Source organism: Diceros bicornis, chromosome 34 (genome assembly GCF_020826845.1).
Source record: "Diceros bicornis minor isolate mBicDic1 chromosome 34, mDicBic1.mat.cur, whole genome shotgun sequence".
Classification (NCBI taxonomy): Eukaryota; Metazoa; Chordata; class Mammalia; order Perissodactyla; family Rhinocerotidae; genus Diceros; species Diceros bicornis.
In genome coordinates, this window is record NC_080773.1 from 17,006,318 (window position 1) to 17,022,365 (window position 16,048).

A 16,048-nucleotide genomic window follows, 5' to 3' on the forward strand; every position below is an offset into this window, starting at 1 on the left:
GGGACAAGTCACCTCCCCCGCGAGTTTAACATTTAGGGCGGTGCAGTTTCCAGACAGCCCCCTAGGCATGGGGGTGTTACGACTGGGGAAATGCAGCGCTTCGTGGGGCTTCACGCTGCATTCCTTGGAGAGCTACACTTTGTGGGTGTTCACACCTGGCGGGAGCAAGATTTTTTTTAAGTCTTGGGGAGGGATTCACACTGGAGGTAGGGAGGAGAGGAATGTGCCCTGTCAATAGTAGATTCCTGCTGCCCAGATATGGGGTTTACACCAAGTGTGAACATGCCTGCTGAGCGTTCATACTCTCCACATTGGATTTGCCCCGGATAGAGGGTGATGGGGAGCAGTAAACACTGGCTGTAGCAGAGGTTTCTGCTGCTTGTGATGGGTTCCCAGTATCCACACGAGATTCACACTTGGTGTGCAGAATATGCACCCAGCCTATTGCAGGTCCATACTGTCCGTGACATTCACACTATCCATGAGAGTGTGTTGTGACATGTGGCCAGTTCACCGCCGGGGACGCGGGGCGGAGGCGGGGCGGGGGGTTAGGGCCTGGGAAGAAACATCAGTTGTGCAGTGGGGTTCACTGAGTATGAAGGAGATTCACATGATCCACTGTCCACAGAAGATTTGCCTTGATTATGGGGGAAATTTCGCTGTCTACCAGGAGTTCACAGTGGGAAGGAATCTTATACTATTACTTAGACTATTGTATTATGACTTATACTATCATACTATTATTACTATTTTAATGTTCTAGGAGAGAGTTTGCTCTTCTATATGGAGTGGACCCTGAGTTGAGGGAAATTTTACAGGGCAGTTTATACTGGGCACATTGAGTAGTTGCTGGGTCTGAGGAAAGTTTACACTCATCAGAGACTTCCCACTGCCCACTTAGGTAGACCCTTGTTGAGTGGTTCATGCTGTCACCAAAGAGGTTCACAGCAGCCATAGAAAGTTCCCTACGCATGGAGATGTGCACTGTCAGTGTTAACTTCGTCATGGGTGTGAAAGAGATTATACTGTCCCTGGGGAGGCACATACTGGGCAGCAGTTCACATTGCCCATGGGAGCTTTTGCTGTATTGGGGGTGAGATTTCCATTGATTAGGATGGTGTTTTGTGTTCCACAGTCAGTTCACATCAGGTGTGAAGGAGAATTAGACTGTCAGCAGGGCGGTCTGTACGCTCCACAAAGGAGCTCACTCTGCCCAGAGAGCACTCTGCTGTAGTGAAAGGGGGTCTCTGCTGTCCGTTCAGGAATGTCTCTGGCTGTAGTGTGTTTATAATGTTCACAGAGGGGTCCCTACTGCTTATTCAAGTTACACCATGCCTATAGGAGATCCGTCCGTGGGAGTTCACACTGTCCGAAGTCTGTTTCCCCTGTCATTGTGGAAAGGTGTGCACAGGGAACTGTACCCTGCCCCTGGGAGAATTACATAAAATGTTACCCAGTTCATTACAATTACACTGTCATGTGGAGTGGAGGGTGACGTTGCAGGAAACAAAATAACACAGGCTTAGCCAGGCTGCTGGGGTCAAATCCCCACCCAGCTGTGTGACCTTGGGCAAATCACTTAATCCTTCTGTGCCTTGATTTCTACATCTGTAAGGGGATAATGTTTTGTTTTTGTTTTTTTGGTGAGGAAGATTGGCCCTGAGCTAACACCTGCTGCCAATCTTCCTCTTTTTGATTGAGGAAGAGTGGGCCTGGGCTAACATCTGTGCACATCTTCCTCTATTTTGTATGTGGGACACGGCCACAGCATGGCTTGATGAGTGGTGTAGGTCCGTGCCTGGAATCCAAACCTGCAAACCCCGGTGCTGCTGAAGCAGTGTGCGCTGAACTTAACCACTGCGCCACTGGGCTGGCCCCAGGATAATTTTTTTTTAACCCTATGGCATAAGGTTGTTACGAAGTTGTAACGAGTTAACGTATGCAAAGCATTTAGGACAATGTCTCTAGCAGAGTAAACCCTCAAAAATGTTAGCTAGTGTTGTGATCACTATTATTCAGAAGGAGTTTATCACTCCCTGAAGGGTTAATGCTGTCACAATCCTACTGGTAACCTTGTCCATAGTTTGTATGTGTGGTGGTGGTGGTGATGCTTTTTGGAAGGATTTCAGGGTTCAGCATATCTGTGGGGCATTTGTCAATCCATCAAGTCTAGTGCTTCATGTCCCAGCTGGAATGATTTTAAGCTGTGTAGCCGTGGTCCTGCCACCTCTCTAAGTCTCACTCACCTTGTCTGAAAAACGGGGATCATTAGAGTACCTACCTCATAAAGTTGAGGTGAGGATGAAATGAGATGTTGAATGCAGGGCCTTGTGTATAGTAAGTGCTCAATAAATGGGAGTGCTGATTTTTATGTGCCCTGTCCTGCACTGGGCCCCGGGAAATCCCTGCCATTCAGGAATTCACCATTTCTTGGCCTTTATTTGGGGCCTCATTGTCCATGACAGGTTACACCACCCTTCAGAGAGTCATACTGGGGGCTGGCCCAGTGGCATAGCAATTAAGTTCAGGTACTCTGCTTCTGCGGCCCAGGGTTCATGGGTTCGGATCCCGGGCACAGACCAACGCACCACTTATCAAGCCATGCTGTGGCGGTGTCCCATATAAAGTGGAGGAAGATGGGCATAGATGTTAGCCCAGGGCCAGTCTTCCTCAGCAAAAAGAGAAGGATTGGCAACAGATGTTAGCTCAGGGCTAATCTTCCTCACAAAAAAAAAAAGGGGGGGGGGAGTCATACTGTCCTAATGTGTGTGTGTGTGGAAGAGGAGTTGAGTAACTTTTAATGGGAGAATTAAGACTTTTGGTGGGGAAGAGGGGATAATATAATCTTATGAAGGTTACAAAGGCCTAAAGGGTTTAAATGGAACATAAAGTTTCTCCCTGTCTATGGCAAAGGGCTACATCATCCATGACTTAATAAAACTGACATAGTGACATTGGGGTTTATTGTACCCATTGTTGAATCTACACTGTTCACCGAGTAGTCCACCCAGGCAGGTGGCACTGTCCACGTGGGGGCACGATGTCCATGAATGATACTGCATGGGGCCATGTTCCGTATGGGGCTACACTGTTCACCTGAAGAGTCACACTGCTTATGGAAGGGACCTTGTTTATATGCTTGTCTACACTGCACATGTGGGGTTTACCCAGGTCGTGGGAGTTGACCCTGTGGATACGGGAATTCACACAATGTTAACACATTATGCTGCCTCTGTGGGGCATTAGCGGGGCACACTAATGAGGGAATATGCCGTTTGTGTGGGGGCGCACATTGTTTATTTGCTGTCTCACCATCTATATGGGGTTCACACTATTTATGAGGGTTACACTGCCTATATGGGGTTTACACTATTTATGTGGGTTGCTCTGTTATATGGGGTTCACACAGTTTATGAAGGTTGCCCTGTCTGTATGGGGCTCATAACATGTATGAGGGTCACCCTGTCTGTATGAGGTTTATGAGGGTCATGCTGCCTATATTGGGGTTCACACTGTTTTTGAGGGTTGCACTATTTGGGGTTTACACTGTCCATGTGAGAATCACACTGTATGTGGGGTTTATATCAGTTATGGACATTGTACTGTCTGTGTGGGCTCCAATTGTGGGGTTATACCAGCTGTTTATGGACTCAGTTCACTTCAGCAAATACATATTACCAGCCTGTTCTATGACAGACCCCGGTCTAGGCACTGGTCATAAGGCAGTGAAGAAAACAGACCAAATTCCTGTCTTTGTGGAGCTGACATTCAGTAGGACACGCACACCCTGTATGGGAGTTTCCTGTTTATGGGATTCACATCAGGGTTCGTACTCTTTAGGGGGTTGTGCTGGCATCAGCTGTCCCTGAGGTTTTCTCTGTGTGTACAGGGCTACATTTGTTGGTATTACATCAGGTATATGGGGGTTCACTGTCCAAAGATGAGGTCATTCATTCATTATAGATTGCCAGGCACTGTGCCAGGCTCTGGGGATACTGTAGGTGACAAAACAGGCAAAAATCCCTGCCCTCTGAAAGCTGACATTATAGAGGAAGATTCAGACAACAAACACATACGTTATGGAAATATATGTCAGACAAGGATAAGTGCTATGGAGAAGAATAGTGCATAGAAGGGTCATAGGGATCTAGGAAGGTCAGGCAGGGTCTTATTGGGAAGGTGGTTTTTGAGTAAAAACCTGAAGGGGATGAGGGACAGAGCTATGCAGATTTCTGGGGGAAAAGCCTTCCAGGCAGATGGAACAGCAGGGACAAAATCCCTGAGGCAGGAATATTCCTGGCATGCTCAAGAAATAGCAAAGAGGGGGCCCGGCCCAGTGGCGTAGTGGTTAAAGTTCTGTGCTCCACTTCGGAGGCCCAAGTTGGCAGGTTCAGATCCCAGGTGCAGACCTACACCACTCATCAGAGGCCGTGCTGTGGTGGCATCCCACATACAAAATAGAGGAAGACTGGCACAGATGTTAGCTCAGAGCAAATCATCCTCATGCAACAAAAGAGGAAGATTGGCAACAGACATTAGCTCAGAGAGAACCTTCCTCACCAAAGAAAAAAAACAAAGCGGCTGGAGTATAGCTGGAGAGGAAATGAAGGGAAAAGTGGGAGGTGAGGTCAGGGAGGAAGGGCCTGTGGGCCACTGCAAGGAGTCAGCCCCCCTGGCTGCAGTGGGGCACAGTCTGTAGGAGCCTGTGGCAGCAGGGAGACCAATGAGCAGCCCCCAGACCAGGGGTGTGGCAGTGATGGTGAAGAGTAGCTGATTCTGAAGCAGCTGAAGGTAGAGCTCATGGGAGTTCCCTTCAGACTGGATGTCCGATGAGAGAAAGGAGTCAAGGATGACTCCAAGGCATTCAGCCTAAGCCACCAGCAAAATGGGGTTGCAATTTCCTGAGATGGGGAAGACCAGGGAGGGGGACAATTTGAGGGAGCTCAGGAAGACCATTTTGACTTGACAAACTCAAGAAGTCCAAATGGAGACACTGGTGAGGCAGTTTGATGTGTGAGACTGGAGTTCAGTGGAGAGTCCTAGGCTGGAGATGGACATTTGGGTGTAATCAGCATAGAGATGGTGTGTGAAACCATAGGACTGGGGCTGGCCCTGTGGCACAGCGGTTAAGTGTGCGCGCTCCGCTTTAGCGGCCCAGAGTTCGCGGGTTCAGATCCCGGGTGCGCACTGGCGCACCGCTTGTCAAGCCATGCTGTGGCGGCGTCCCATATAAGGTAGAGGAGGATGGGCATGGATGTTAGCCCAGGGCCAATCTTCCTCAGCAAAAAAGAGGAGGATTGGCATTGGATGTTAGCTCAGCGCTGATCTTGCAGATGATCAAGGGAATGAGTGAAGGTGGAAGAGAGAAGAGGACCAGGGCCTGAGCCTGGGGCCCTTCAGCATTTCAATTCAGAGACATGAGGAAGAGCAATACTTTAGTGGGGTTACATTTTCTGTTTGGGGGTGGTCATACCCCATTTAGGTGGCTACACTCTCTATAGGATGGGTCATGCTATTTCTAAGGGAACTACAATGTTCATAGAGTAGTCATGGTTCATTATTGCTCATAAGGGTGATGGATGGGTTGTGATTATAATTTTTATTGTCCACACAGTTTCCTTTCCAGGAGTGAAGTCTGTGAAGTGTTATGGCTTCTGTGGGGACAGGTTCTGTCCATGCCTTAGCCTGACAACAATAGGATAAATGTTATCTGTGTCAGGACAGTAAACTGGAACAAGAACTACTAGGTCCATGGGAGTGGGGGTGTCCTCACTGTTCAGAGTTGTTTTCTCTGTGGAGCGTTACACTGTTCATTGCGGGCACGTCTCAGGTCTGTGAGAAGCTATGCCTTTCACCAGCCCCAGGGCTATTTGTGGAGGCTTTCCATAGTCAACTGGGTGGTGGTGGTGGAAGGGGAGTGGTCCCCTTGTTCATTGGTGTTGACATGGCCTTGGTTAGATGACATGTCTTCAAGGAATGACCAGTGGTGATGAAGTTTCTATCACAAGTTCACAATATCTGGGTATTTCATACAGTAACGGTGGGGTTCACTTCCCCTGGGGGTGGCTCTCAGTGTTCACGAGGCAACTGAACTATCCAAGAGGGTCCACGCTTCAGTGGTAGAGTCACACGGACTCCTGAAGAGTTACAATATCCGTGGACAGGTTTTCACAAACCACTGCAGGTCATGCGGCCCAGGGGACATTTTCACCAGGGACTCCCATTCTCTGAGGGTGGTTCTGACTCTCCCATGAAGTATGCCCACCATCCACGATTGTGTTTCATAGAAACAGTAGGATTGAGTTATCTAACTGGGTCAGGGTGGGATTATGCCATTAACAGGCAATTTCACACTGTCAATGCTGTGTGTTTATTGTCTGCAGCTGGAGTCTGTGGGGCGAGGAGTGCTTACATTATCCATGGGGTATATAGTTCATTTTGCCAATATTTATTGTGTACTTACTTCACATCCCTGATTTCTCACAACAACTCACATAGGGTCATGTAGGGTCTATAAATATCCCCATTTTACAGATGAGGAAGCCGAAGCTCAAAGAGGTAAACTCACTTGCTCTATGTCACAGACAGGAAGTAGCAGAGTTAGGGTTGCAACCCAGGTCTCTGTCTTGTTGGTGGGAGTGTGGGGGTCATTGAGGCTGTTACAGACCTATTATCTTTGGAACTCTGCAGTGTCTTTTTTCGATAGGGGACAGTAGAGGTGGTAGTAAAGCATAGTGGTTAAGGGTGGTGGTTTCAGATTGGATAGCTCTGGGTTCGAATCGTGGCTCCAACACTTCCTAGCTGTAGGACTTTTGCAGACTGATTTCCCCTCTGAGTCTCACTGTCTTAATCTGTAAATGGGGATAACAACAGTTATTCCCCTCCTTGGGATTTTGTGAGGATTAAATGAGAAGATGCCCCGGACAATGCTTGGCCCTGTGCCTGGCACATCATAAGCGCTAGGAATTCGGGAGCTGTTATAACAATGATGATGATGATTATTGCTGGACCACACTGCTCCCAGAGGGTTACAATATCCGTGGGGGAGCTGCACTGTCCGTAGGCAAGGTTACATAATTCCCCGGGGAGATGACACTTCCCTGGAGGCCTTGGTCTCCCCGATGAAGAGGCTTGAGACTTCTTCTGAGGCACTGGTGAGGGACTGCTCTAACCCAGCTAGGAATCCAGCAACAGAGGCTGGGCTTGAGGCCCTAATAACCCAGAGCCTGACCCTGCAGGCCTTCCCTCCCTGTGGCCTGTTTGCCTCCCCCTGCCCATCTTCTGGATGTCAGTCTCTCTGAGCATCCCTGCCCCCCATATTCCCCTCCTTTGGTATCTCAGAGTCTTTTTTGAGACTCTGTCGCCAGGCTGGGCCTGTGATTAGTATTGCTTCTATTTGCCCTCTACTCTGCAGCTGGCTCCTGCGGGCCATCAGATCAGGACTGATTTCCTGTTTCCCGAAGCCTCAGGCTCCATCCTTTTCTCCCGACTGCAGAGAACAGAGACTTAACACTGCCCCACGCGCTGGCTTTCATCCTTAAGCTCTGCCTTCCTCTCTCCTGGCGACCCCCCAGTGCCCCTTGGGAGCACATTTGTTCAGACTTCGGTCGCCCCCGGCATCCTGGCCCCACCTCCGGAACCCCCTGCCCTGGTGGTGGAGGTGGGGGTACCTCCGGCACCAGCCCTGTCCCTAGGACAGCTGCAGCCTGGGGATGGAAGGGGGGGCTCCCAAATGCATTCTCTCTGGTCACTTCCTCCCCAGCTGGGATTGGGGATATCTGGAAGGCCAAGACCCCATCCCGGGAGAAGCGGAGGGCACAGCCGCCTCTCCATTTCCGATGCTGGGAAATGCTTCCCAACCATTCCACCCCACCCCTGGACAGCTGCCCCCATTTAGGCTCAGGGTTGGGGGGGTGGGCAGGGTAAGGCCGGGCTGGGAAATGTTGTGATCTTGATCATCCTCCAAGGTCTTGACCCCGGCCCCCCTGCACAGAAGATTCCGCCTCCTCCCAAAAGGTCCATGCCTCCTCCCTACAAAATTTTCTGACCCCCTCAGAAGGTCCCCCCTTCCCTCTTACAGACTCCCAAAAGAAACTCCGGATCCCAAAGTGGGCAGGAGAGGAGGAGGGGCGGAAGGTCGCGAGTGCCGCGGACTGAAGTTATCTGCAGACTTACAGCCTCCAAAAAGGGTCATGACCCCCGGGACCCCACCCCACCCCCGCCCCCTTCTTTCCTCCTCCCCCGTCGCGCGGCCCCTTTAAGCCCAGAGACGGCCGGTGCTCAGTGGCAGTGCGCCGGCAAGTGTGTGTGTGAGTGCGCGGGGAGGGGGCGGGCACAGTGTCTCCATGGCGACGCGGCGGTGACGTCGCCGGCCGGGGGGCGTGGGCGTCCCGGCCCCGGAGTGCGATATTAACCCGGGAGGCGGCGGCGGGGAGGGGAGAGGCTCTGAGAGGCGAGGCCGGGTGAAGCGGCGAGGGCGGCCCGACGGGCGCGGGACGGGACGGGGCAGCGCGGGCGCCGGGAGCTGCGGCCCGGAGTCGGGGTGCCTCGCCCTGGGCCCCCAAGCATGAAGACCCCGGCGGACACAGGTGGGGGCGGGGGCAGCACGTGTGGGGGAGACTTGTTGCCCCGGGAAACCAGGCGGAGAAACTTTGGGGGGGGCTGAAGCGTTCTGGGGGAGCCGGGGTGATCCCCAGTTCCGGGGGACCCCCAAGCACTCGAGACCTGTTGCTTATCGCGGCGCGAGCGGGGGGTGCTGCATGGGACCCCCAATTTCTGGCTCTGGGCGGAGTGGTGTGGGTGCTGCGAGCCTTGGTCCTCTCCCTGCCTAGACCCCGAAAGCTGGGCTCTCCCCCACTCCCGGGATCACGGGGGTGGCGGGGGTCCCTCCCCGCCGCTGTGTCACGTTGCACTCTGGGGGCCGGGACGTGTGCGGGGCGTGGGGGGGGCCCTGTCCACGGGGCCCGCTATTCCCGGTTCCGCGCTGCGCGGTCCGGCCCGTGACCTTCACCGCGGCGCGTGCCCCGCACCGGCTTAGAGGTGGATATGGGATGGCTTCTAGGAGGAGGGCGTGAGTGGGGAGCCTGGGACTCGGGGTCCGGGCCGCGCCGCCCCTCCCCCGCCCGTCTCCGCCGGCTCCTCGCTCCCCCGCCCGCGCCGAGTCGCAAAGTTCCAAAGCGCAGCCCGAACGTTCGAAAAAGGAACTTTTTGTTTCCGACCTTAGAACGCGCGGCTTTAAGGTGGCTCCGGGGAGAGCTGGGTACCCTCCTCCCGCGCCGTCGGGGGCCCGGGCTTGAAGAGGGTGGGGAAGGTGGGGGGGACGCGGAGGCTTCCCCCTCGCCCCCCCTCCCTCATCCAGCTCTTGTCTTTCAACTGGCCGTCTTTTTTCTCCACAACCCCCCTTCCCCGCCAACTTGCTCCTCCTTAAGGGGCCAAGGTTCCCCTCCCCCCCCCTCGGTCGGCGGGCGGGGGGCAGCGGGATTAACCCCCCTTCCACTCGGACTTTCCCCCCTCCCCTCCCCCGCCGCCCCCGGGCTCGCGCGGGCTGGACTTTGCGCCTCAGCGCGCTGGGGGGAGGGGTCCCAGTCGCCCCCTGCCCGTCTACCCCGTCGGAATCCGGCCTGGGGCGGGGACGGGGGAGGGGGAAGGGGGCCGGGCGCCGCTGTTCAAACTTGTTTCCTTTCCCCGGCGGCGGCCGCGACTAGGGCTCCTGTGTGCGGGTGTGTGCCCCGACCGGCCCACCCACCCCGCCCTCCCGCTCGGCGGGTGGGGGCGGCTCTTAAAGGGCTCCGAGCGGGGCTTCGGCGCCTGGGGATTGGGGCCGAGGAGGGGGGCTGGGGGTGGGGCAGGGGTGCGGAGTGCTGTAGGGTCAGTCACGTGCGTCCCACATACTCTCCGGCTCCCACAAGCTCCAGGGCCGCCGGGCCTTGGGGGCAGCAGGAGCCTCCCCTCGCCCGAGGACGGGGGGGGCCGAAGCGCCCAGACAACCCCGCTTCATCTTTCCTCCCTGCTATAGGCCTTCGCCTGGTGGGACCGGCTGGGCCGCTCCCCCAACCCTGTCTTGGGGCCGAGCCGTGTGTAGGTTCTCAGGCTGGGAGAAGGGGCGGGGGCCTGGAATGGCCTTCTGATCGGTCCATCGGTCCGCCGGTCCGTCTGCCTCCTGGCCGGCCACTGTGCGCCTCTCTATCCGATCCTCCATCCCGGCCCCTCTCTCCTTTGCCGCGGCTGTTTCCCACTTCCTGTTTTCTTCCCGGCTCTGGCGCCACTGAGGGCTGCCTGGAGTGGGGGAGGTGGTGAGGCCCCCCAGGAGGCCGGCGTGTTCTTCCTCTACCACCACCGCTCCCTTCCGACCCCCATAGTCCCTTAAAAAAAAGTTTGGGCAGTCATGTGAATTTGGGGGGTGCCCAGGAGTTCTGCCTCGTAGGTTTCCACAGTCTGTCTGGGAGAATCCCAACCCCGCCTCTGTGGGACCCAGGTGTGTCTTCTGGGACCCTGCCATCCCAGCCCTTCCTGTCTGTCTGCTGCTACCTCTCCACCCTGTCTCGAAATGTCGTGAGCCCGACTTTAACTATCAGCTGCTCTCTTCCTGCCTCACTGTCCCCCCCTGCTCCAGAGGTCCTGCATCCCCAAGCTTTCTTGGTGCAGGCCCAGTGGTTCCGTTTTCAGCACGTGGACCCATACACAACACACTCACACACACTCCCCTTGCCCGTGCCTGGCTCCTGGCTCCAAGGCCTGGGGAACAGAGCCCCATTGAGACACCCTGACGTCACCCCCCCTTTCTTCTCCCCCCAAAGCCGGGAACAGGCCCTCAAGTATTCCGTGTCCGATGAGGAAAGGGAAAGCCAGCATCGGGTGGGCCTGGGAGTGAGGAGTGTCCCTGCCAGGAGTGGGGGCCCGACCAGAGGGGGTTGATCAGGGAGGGGGCTTAACAAGGGGGCTTGGGACAGCCCCGGAATGCAGCTCGAGGCCTTTCCAGAGCCCCCCACCTCCCTTCCCAGTTCCCTTTGTGTTGTATGTAGTCTCTCTCACTCCTTCTCTTCTGCAAAGTTTATTTTTAGCCTCCTGCTCCCCCGCTCCCAGGACTGTCGCTGCACACACGTTGCCTGGTTACCGGGACAAGGAGGCTGGGGCGGGTGGGCTGGGAAGGGTGGCTTTAATTTTGGGGGAGGGTGGAAGTCAGTATACCCACCCATCCCCAGACTGATGTCTCAGGGGCTTTACCCCCCACTCCTGGGTCTGAGAGCCAGATGGGGGCTTAGGTGGGAGGAGCATGGAGTTTGGTGCCCTGAGGGGGGCCAGTACCTTTTTGGAGGAGATTGGAGGGTACATGGAGCTGGTGGTTTGGTCACTTGGGTTCCCAAGGGCCTCTGGGCCCTGAAGAAGACCCTGAGACCTGGGTTCTTTAGCAAGGTGTGGATATTGGGGTGAACACCTGGATTCCTAAGGGAGAGATGGGGCTGTGGATGCTGGGGTCCACAGAAGGCGTTGTCAGGGGCTGTCATTTGTGAATGGAGCAGGGGCTGCTGGTGCAGGACTCTGGCTCTGTGACCAGCTGGAGGTCATATCCCTGGAGCCCTGAGGGGCTGGTTTGAGGCTGGGATTTCTGAATGGGGCAGGGACTAGGTGGGGAATGCTGGCCTTCCCAGTCTACTCAAGGCTAGGGGTCATGGAGCTGGGTCCCTGTGGGTGAGAGTTCTGGATTTAGAGGGGATGGTCTCTGTGGGAGAAGGAACTGCTGATCCCGTGTGTCCCCAAGGGGAAGGATCCCCTGCTGGATTCCAGACTGGGGTGGAGTCTTTGGGGGAGGCTCAGCTTTGCCTCAGGCTTGCTTGGTACCTCCTGAGCTGAAGCTTGAGCCAGGGCCAGGGGAGGGAGGCTGACCCCTGCAGCCTGACTGACACTGTGACCTCGCCTATCTTTAGCTGTCCACCTTGGTCTTCTCCCTCTAGTGGCATCAGAGCCCCTGCCCTGCCTCCCCCCTCTTTCTTTCCCTCCCCTTCCCTCCTCCCACCCCTCCATTACCGGCTGCCTAGTGCTGAATTATTGATGGCCCTTGATTACCCCCGGGTTTGGGAAATGACAACAACCGCAGCCCCCCCATCTCTCCCCTCTAGGCTGCCCACCCCCTCCAGGGACCAGCCAGCCCACCACCAACCTCTACCCAAGGTTAATGCTGGGGGTGGGTAGGCAGGTGGGCAGGGAAGAAGCTGCGGATGGGAAGGCAGAAGGGGGAACAGGCTGCAGCAGTGTCTGTTCAATCTCCAGGCCTGGGCTGGGGCCCTCCAGCCAGGTCGGGCCCACGTGCCTGCGTCTGGGGAGGGCAGTGCAGCCCAGAGGGTCCAGGGCTTGGGGGGGGGCCTCTCTCAGACAGTCTGGGTTTCACTCTCCAGGGAAGACAGAAGCCTCTGTGTGTGCAAGCGCTGACCTCATCGTCAACCAGCCACCCCACCCCTCCTGGTCCTTTTAAGAAAAAAAAAAAAATCCTCCTCGCGGGTCCTGGGCTGGGAGTAAGGGCTCTGGTGGGTCTTGGGAGGGAGATAGTGTATGTTCCTAGGAGGGGACTAGAGGAGCTGGGCGGGGGGGGGGGGGGGGTGGATATGGCTGGCCCTGAATGGGAGTGGAGGGGTGGGTTCTGGGGGGGGCTCGCCCCAACTCATCTGGCCACGTGTGCCCCTTCCTGCCCCTCCCCCACTGGCAGCCCTCCCTGCCCGCCGGCCTGGCTTGGTGCCTGGCCCCCTGGCACTGGCCCCGGGACCCGCCGCCGCCGGTTTCCTGTTTCTCCCGGTGTCGCTGGAGCAGGCTCCAGCTTCCCCTCCCCCCAGCTCCCGTCTAGCCCCCTCACATACAGACAGACAGACACTGTCTCCATGTAACCCAGGTCCTGACTTGGCTGAGGGGAGAAGGATTTCCCCACATTGAGGGCGGGATAGGAGGTGGACCCTGGGATGGGACCCAGAGCCCCGGACTTGGCGTCCTGACCCGCGGCCACTCCCCTGCTCCTGTCCCTAGGGTTTGCCTTCCCAGATTGGGCCTACAAGCCGGAATCGTCCCCTGGCTCGAGGCAGATCCAGCTGTGGCACTTTATCCTGGAGCTGCTGCGGAAGGAGGAGTACCAGGGTGTCATCGCCTGGCAGGGGGACTACGGGGAATTCGTCATCAAGGACCCCGACGAGGTGGCTCGGCTCTGGGGTGTCCGCAAGTGCAAGCCCCAGATGAATTATGACAAGCTGAGCCGGGCCCTGCGGTGAGGAGGGCAGAGGCCCCTGGGCAGATGTGGACAGCCCCCACTGGTTGGGGAGCCCCTGACTCGTGGGAATAGGCTTTGGGTTTGATTCCTTGATTCTGCCAAATCATAGCTTTGTGACCTTGGGCAAGTCCTAACCCTTCTCTGCCCCTGTGTCACACAGGTGTCCTGAGGAGAGAATACAGCCATGGGTGTTGCCTTTAGTCTGGCCCCAGACCTGAGGGGAGGGCTGGTCCCCATCACCCTCTGGGCACTTGATTTCCCATGTTTCCTGGTCGCCCTTTGTGAGCAGCACCTAACTAGGGGGATCTAGACATGGGTTCTCTGTGGCTGACCATCCGATGTTGTTTCTACACCCATAGCTATTACTACAACAAACGCATTCTGCACAAGACCAAGGGGAAACGGTTCACCTACAAGTTCAACTTCAACAAACTGGTGCTGGTTAATTACCCTTTCATTGATGTGGGGTTGGCTGGTGAGTACCAGGGCTGGGGGCCATGATCTCGGAGGGAGGAGAGGGTCTGTCTGTATGTCCAGGCTAGGCCAGAGGCCTTGACACCATGTCTCCCCTCTCCTGCCAGGGGGTGCCGTGCCCCAGAGTGCCCCGCCAGTGCCATCGGGTGGCAGCCACTTCCGCTTCCCTCCCTCAACGCCCTCTGAGGTGCTGTCCCCCACCGAGGACCCCCGTTCGCCACCGGCCTGCTCTTCATCCTCATCCTCCCTCTTCTCGGCTGTGGTGGCCCGACGCCTGGGCCGAGGCTCTGTCAGTGACTGTAGTGATGGCACATCAGAGCTGGAGGAGCCACTGGGAGAGGATCCCCGGGCCCGACCGCCAGGCCCTCCGGAGCTGGGTGCCTTCCGTGGGCCCCCACTGGCCCGCCTGCCCCATGACCCCGGCGTCTTCCGTGTCTACCCCCGGCCTCGGGGTGGCCCTGAGCCTCTCAGCCCCTTCCCTGTGTCGCCGCTAGCCGCGCCTGGCTCCCTGCTACCCCCTCAGCTTTCACCGGCTCTGCCCATGACGCCCACCCACCTGGCCTACACTCCCTCGCCCACGCTGAGCCCTATGTACCCCAGTGGCGGCGGGGGCCCAAGCGGCTCTGGGGGAGGCTCCCACTTCTCCTTCAGCCCTGAGGACATGAAACGGTACCTGCAGGCCCACACTCAAAGTGTCTACAACTACCACCTCAGCCCCCGCGCCTTCCTGCACTACCCTGGGTTGGTGGTGCCCCAGCCCCAGCGCCCTGACAAGTGCCCACTGCCACCCATGGCACCTGAGACCCCACCAGTTCCCTCTTCGGCCTCGTCCTCCTCTTCCTCCTCTTCCTCCCCATTCAAGTTTAAGCTCCAGCCGCCCCCGCTGGGACGTCGGCAGCGGGCAGCTGGGGAGAAGGCTCCGGCAGGCGCTGACAAGAGTGCTGGCATTGGCATGGGCGGTGGTGGCAGCGCAGGTGGGCTGCCTGAAGGGGCGGGGGCGCTGGCCCCACCACCACCCCCGCCACAGATCAAGGTGGAGCCTATCTCGGAAGGCGAGTCGGAGGAGGTAGAGGTGACTGACATCAGTGATGAGGATGAGGAAGACGGGGAGGTGTTCAAGACGCCTCGTGCCCCACCTGCACCCCCCAAGCCTGAGCCCGGCGAGGCACCGGGGGCAGCCCAGTGCATGCCCCTCAAGCTGCGCTTTAAAAGGCGCTGGAGTGAAGACTGTCGCCTGGAGGGGGGTGGGGGCCCCGCTGGGGGCCTTGAGGATGAGGGCGAGGACAAGAAGGTGCGTGGGGAGGGGCCTGGGGAGGCCGGGGGACCCCTCACCCCGAGACGGGTGAGCTCCGACCTCCAGCACGCTACAGCCCAGCTCTCTCTCGAGCATCGAGATTCCTGAGGGCTGTGGGCAGGGGACCCCTGTTCCCCCAACCCCCATGCTTCTTTTGCTGCCTTAACCCCCCCATGCCCCGGAGGTGAGGGCAGCTTTCTAGTCTCTTTCCTGCCTCCTCCCTTTCCCCTCTCCACATTTTGTATAAAACTTTTAATTTTTTTTTTTTAATGGTGAGGGTGGGTGGGTGCCTAGGGCTGGGAGCTGTCCCCTGTCTCTCGGGTTTCTAAGCTCCGGGCAAAGTGGTGGTGGGGGGAGGGAGGGGGGAGTTAAGGGGGCCACCTCCATTCTGGGGAATTTATATTTGAACTGAGGCTCGGGCCTCAATGCCCAGGAACTTTTTTATTACAATCGCTTAGGAAGTAAAGCCTTGTTTCCCTCCCTGTTCTCTGCCTCCTGTACCTCTCCCTCTCCACCCATGGCTATCCTCAGCCCCCATTCTGCCTTCCCTGCCCCTCCAGGGGCCACGAGTGCCTGGGTTTCTCATACCCCACAGGGTTGCAGCAGAGGAGGGAGGGACATTTTATGATGAACCAAAAATTCCGTGTCGGGGATGGGGGGGTGGGGGGCGGAAGAGGGTGAGGGGTGCCACCCATAGGCCACAAATCTCTACAAGTGCCTGCTGTCCCTCTCCCGCTGCCCACCCCAGCACCAGTCCAACCCTTTCACCCCCAGCTGCTCCTAGGACTAGCCCATAGGCAGGGGGGTAGGGGGGGTGGGAAAGGGGTGCCCTGAAACCAAACTGGAAGCCCCCTCTGCCTCCCACCTGGGGCCCCTGGGGTGGGGGTCTGTTGTCAAGCCTTATTCTGTATTAGGGATGGAGGGTGGGGGGGAGGGAAGTTGGGGGCTGCTGGAGAATGTATTCAAAACAATAAAACTTTGGACCTTTGGATGCAGTGATCTGTCCTGGGTCCTGGGTGCTGGGTGCAGCT

At 57.0% G+C, this 16,048-nt stretch overlaps 1 protein-coding gene across 1 annotated transcript; it reads left to right on the forward strand.

Annotated features, from left to right (window-relative positions):
* The first annotated feature begins 8,472 nt into the window (after window positions 1-8,472).
* Window positions 8,473-15,310, forward strand: ERF (ETS2 repressor factor). Its single transcript, XM_058529427.1, has 4 exons — window positions 8,473-8,588; window positions 13,012-13,246; window positions 13,609-13,724; window positions 13,831-15,310. The coding sequence occupies exons 1-4, from the start codon at window positions 8,567-8,569 to the stop codon at window positions 15,123-15,125; spliced, it is 1,668 nt and encodes a 555-aa protein (XP_058385410.1). The 5' UTR covers window positions 8,473-8,566; the 3' UTR covers window positions 15,126-15,310.
* The last annotated feature ends 738 nt before the right edge of the window (window positions 15,311-16,048 follow it).

What these genes read in the sequence shown, in the direction of transcription:
- ERF (XM_058529427.1), top strand. Translation starts at nt 8,567, where the DNA reads ATGAAGACCCCGGCGGACACAG. An exon ending in GAAGACCCCGGCGGACACAG is followed by an intron (nt 8,589 to 13,011) that starts GTGGGGGCGGGG and finishes TCCTGTCCCTAG; the next exon opens with GGTTTGCCTTCCCAGATTGG. An exon ending in AAGCTGAGCCGGGCCCTGCG is followed by an intron (nt 13,247 to 13,608) that starts GTGAGGAGGGCA and finishes CTACACCCATAG; the next exon opens with CTATTACTACAACAAACGCA.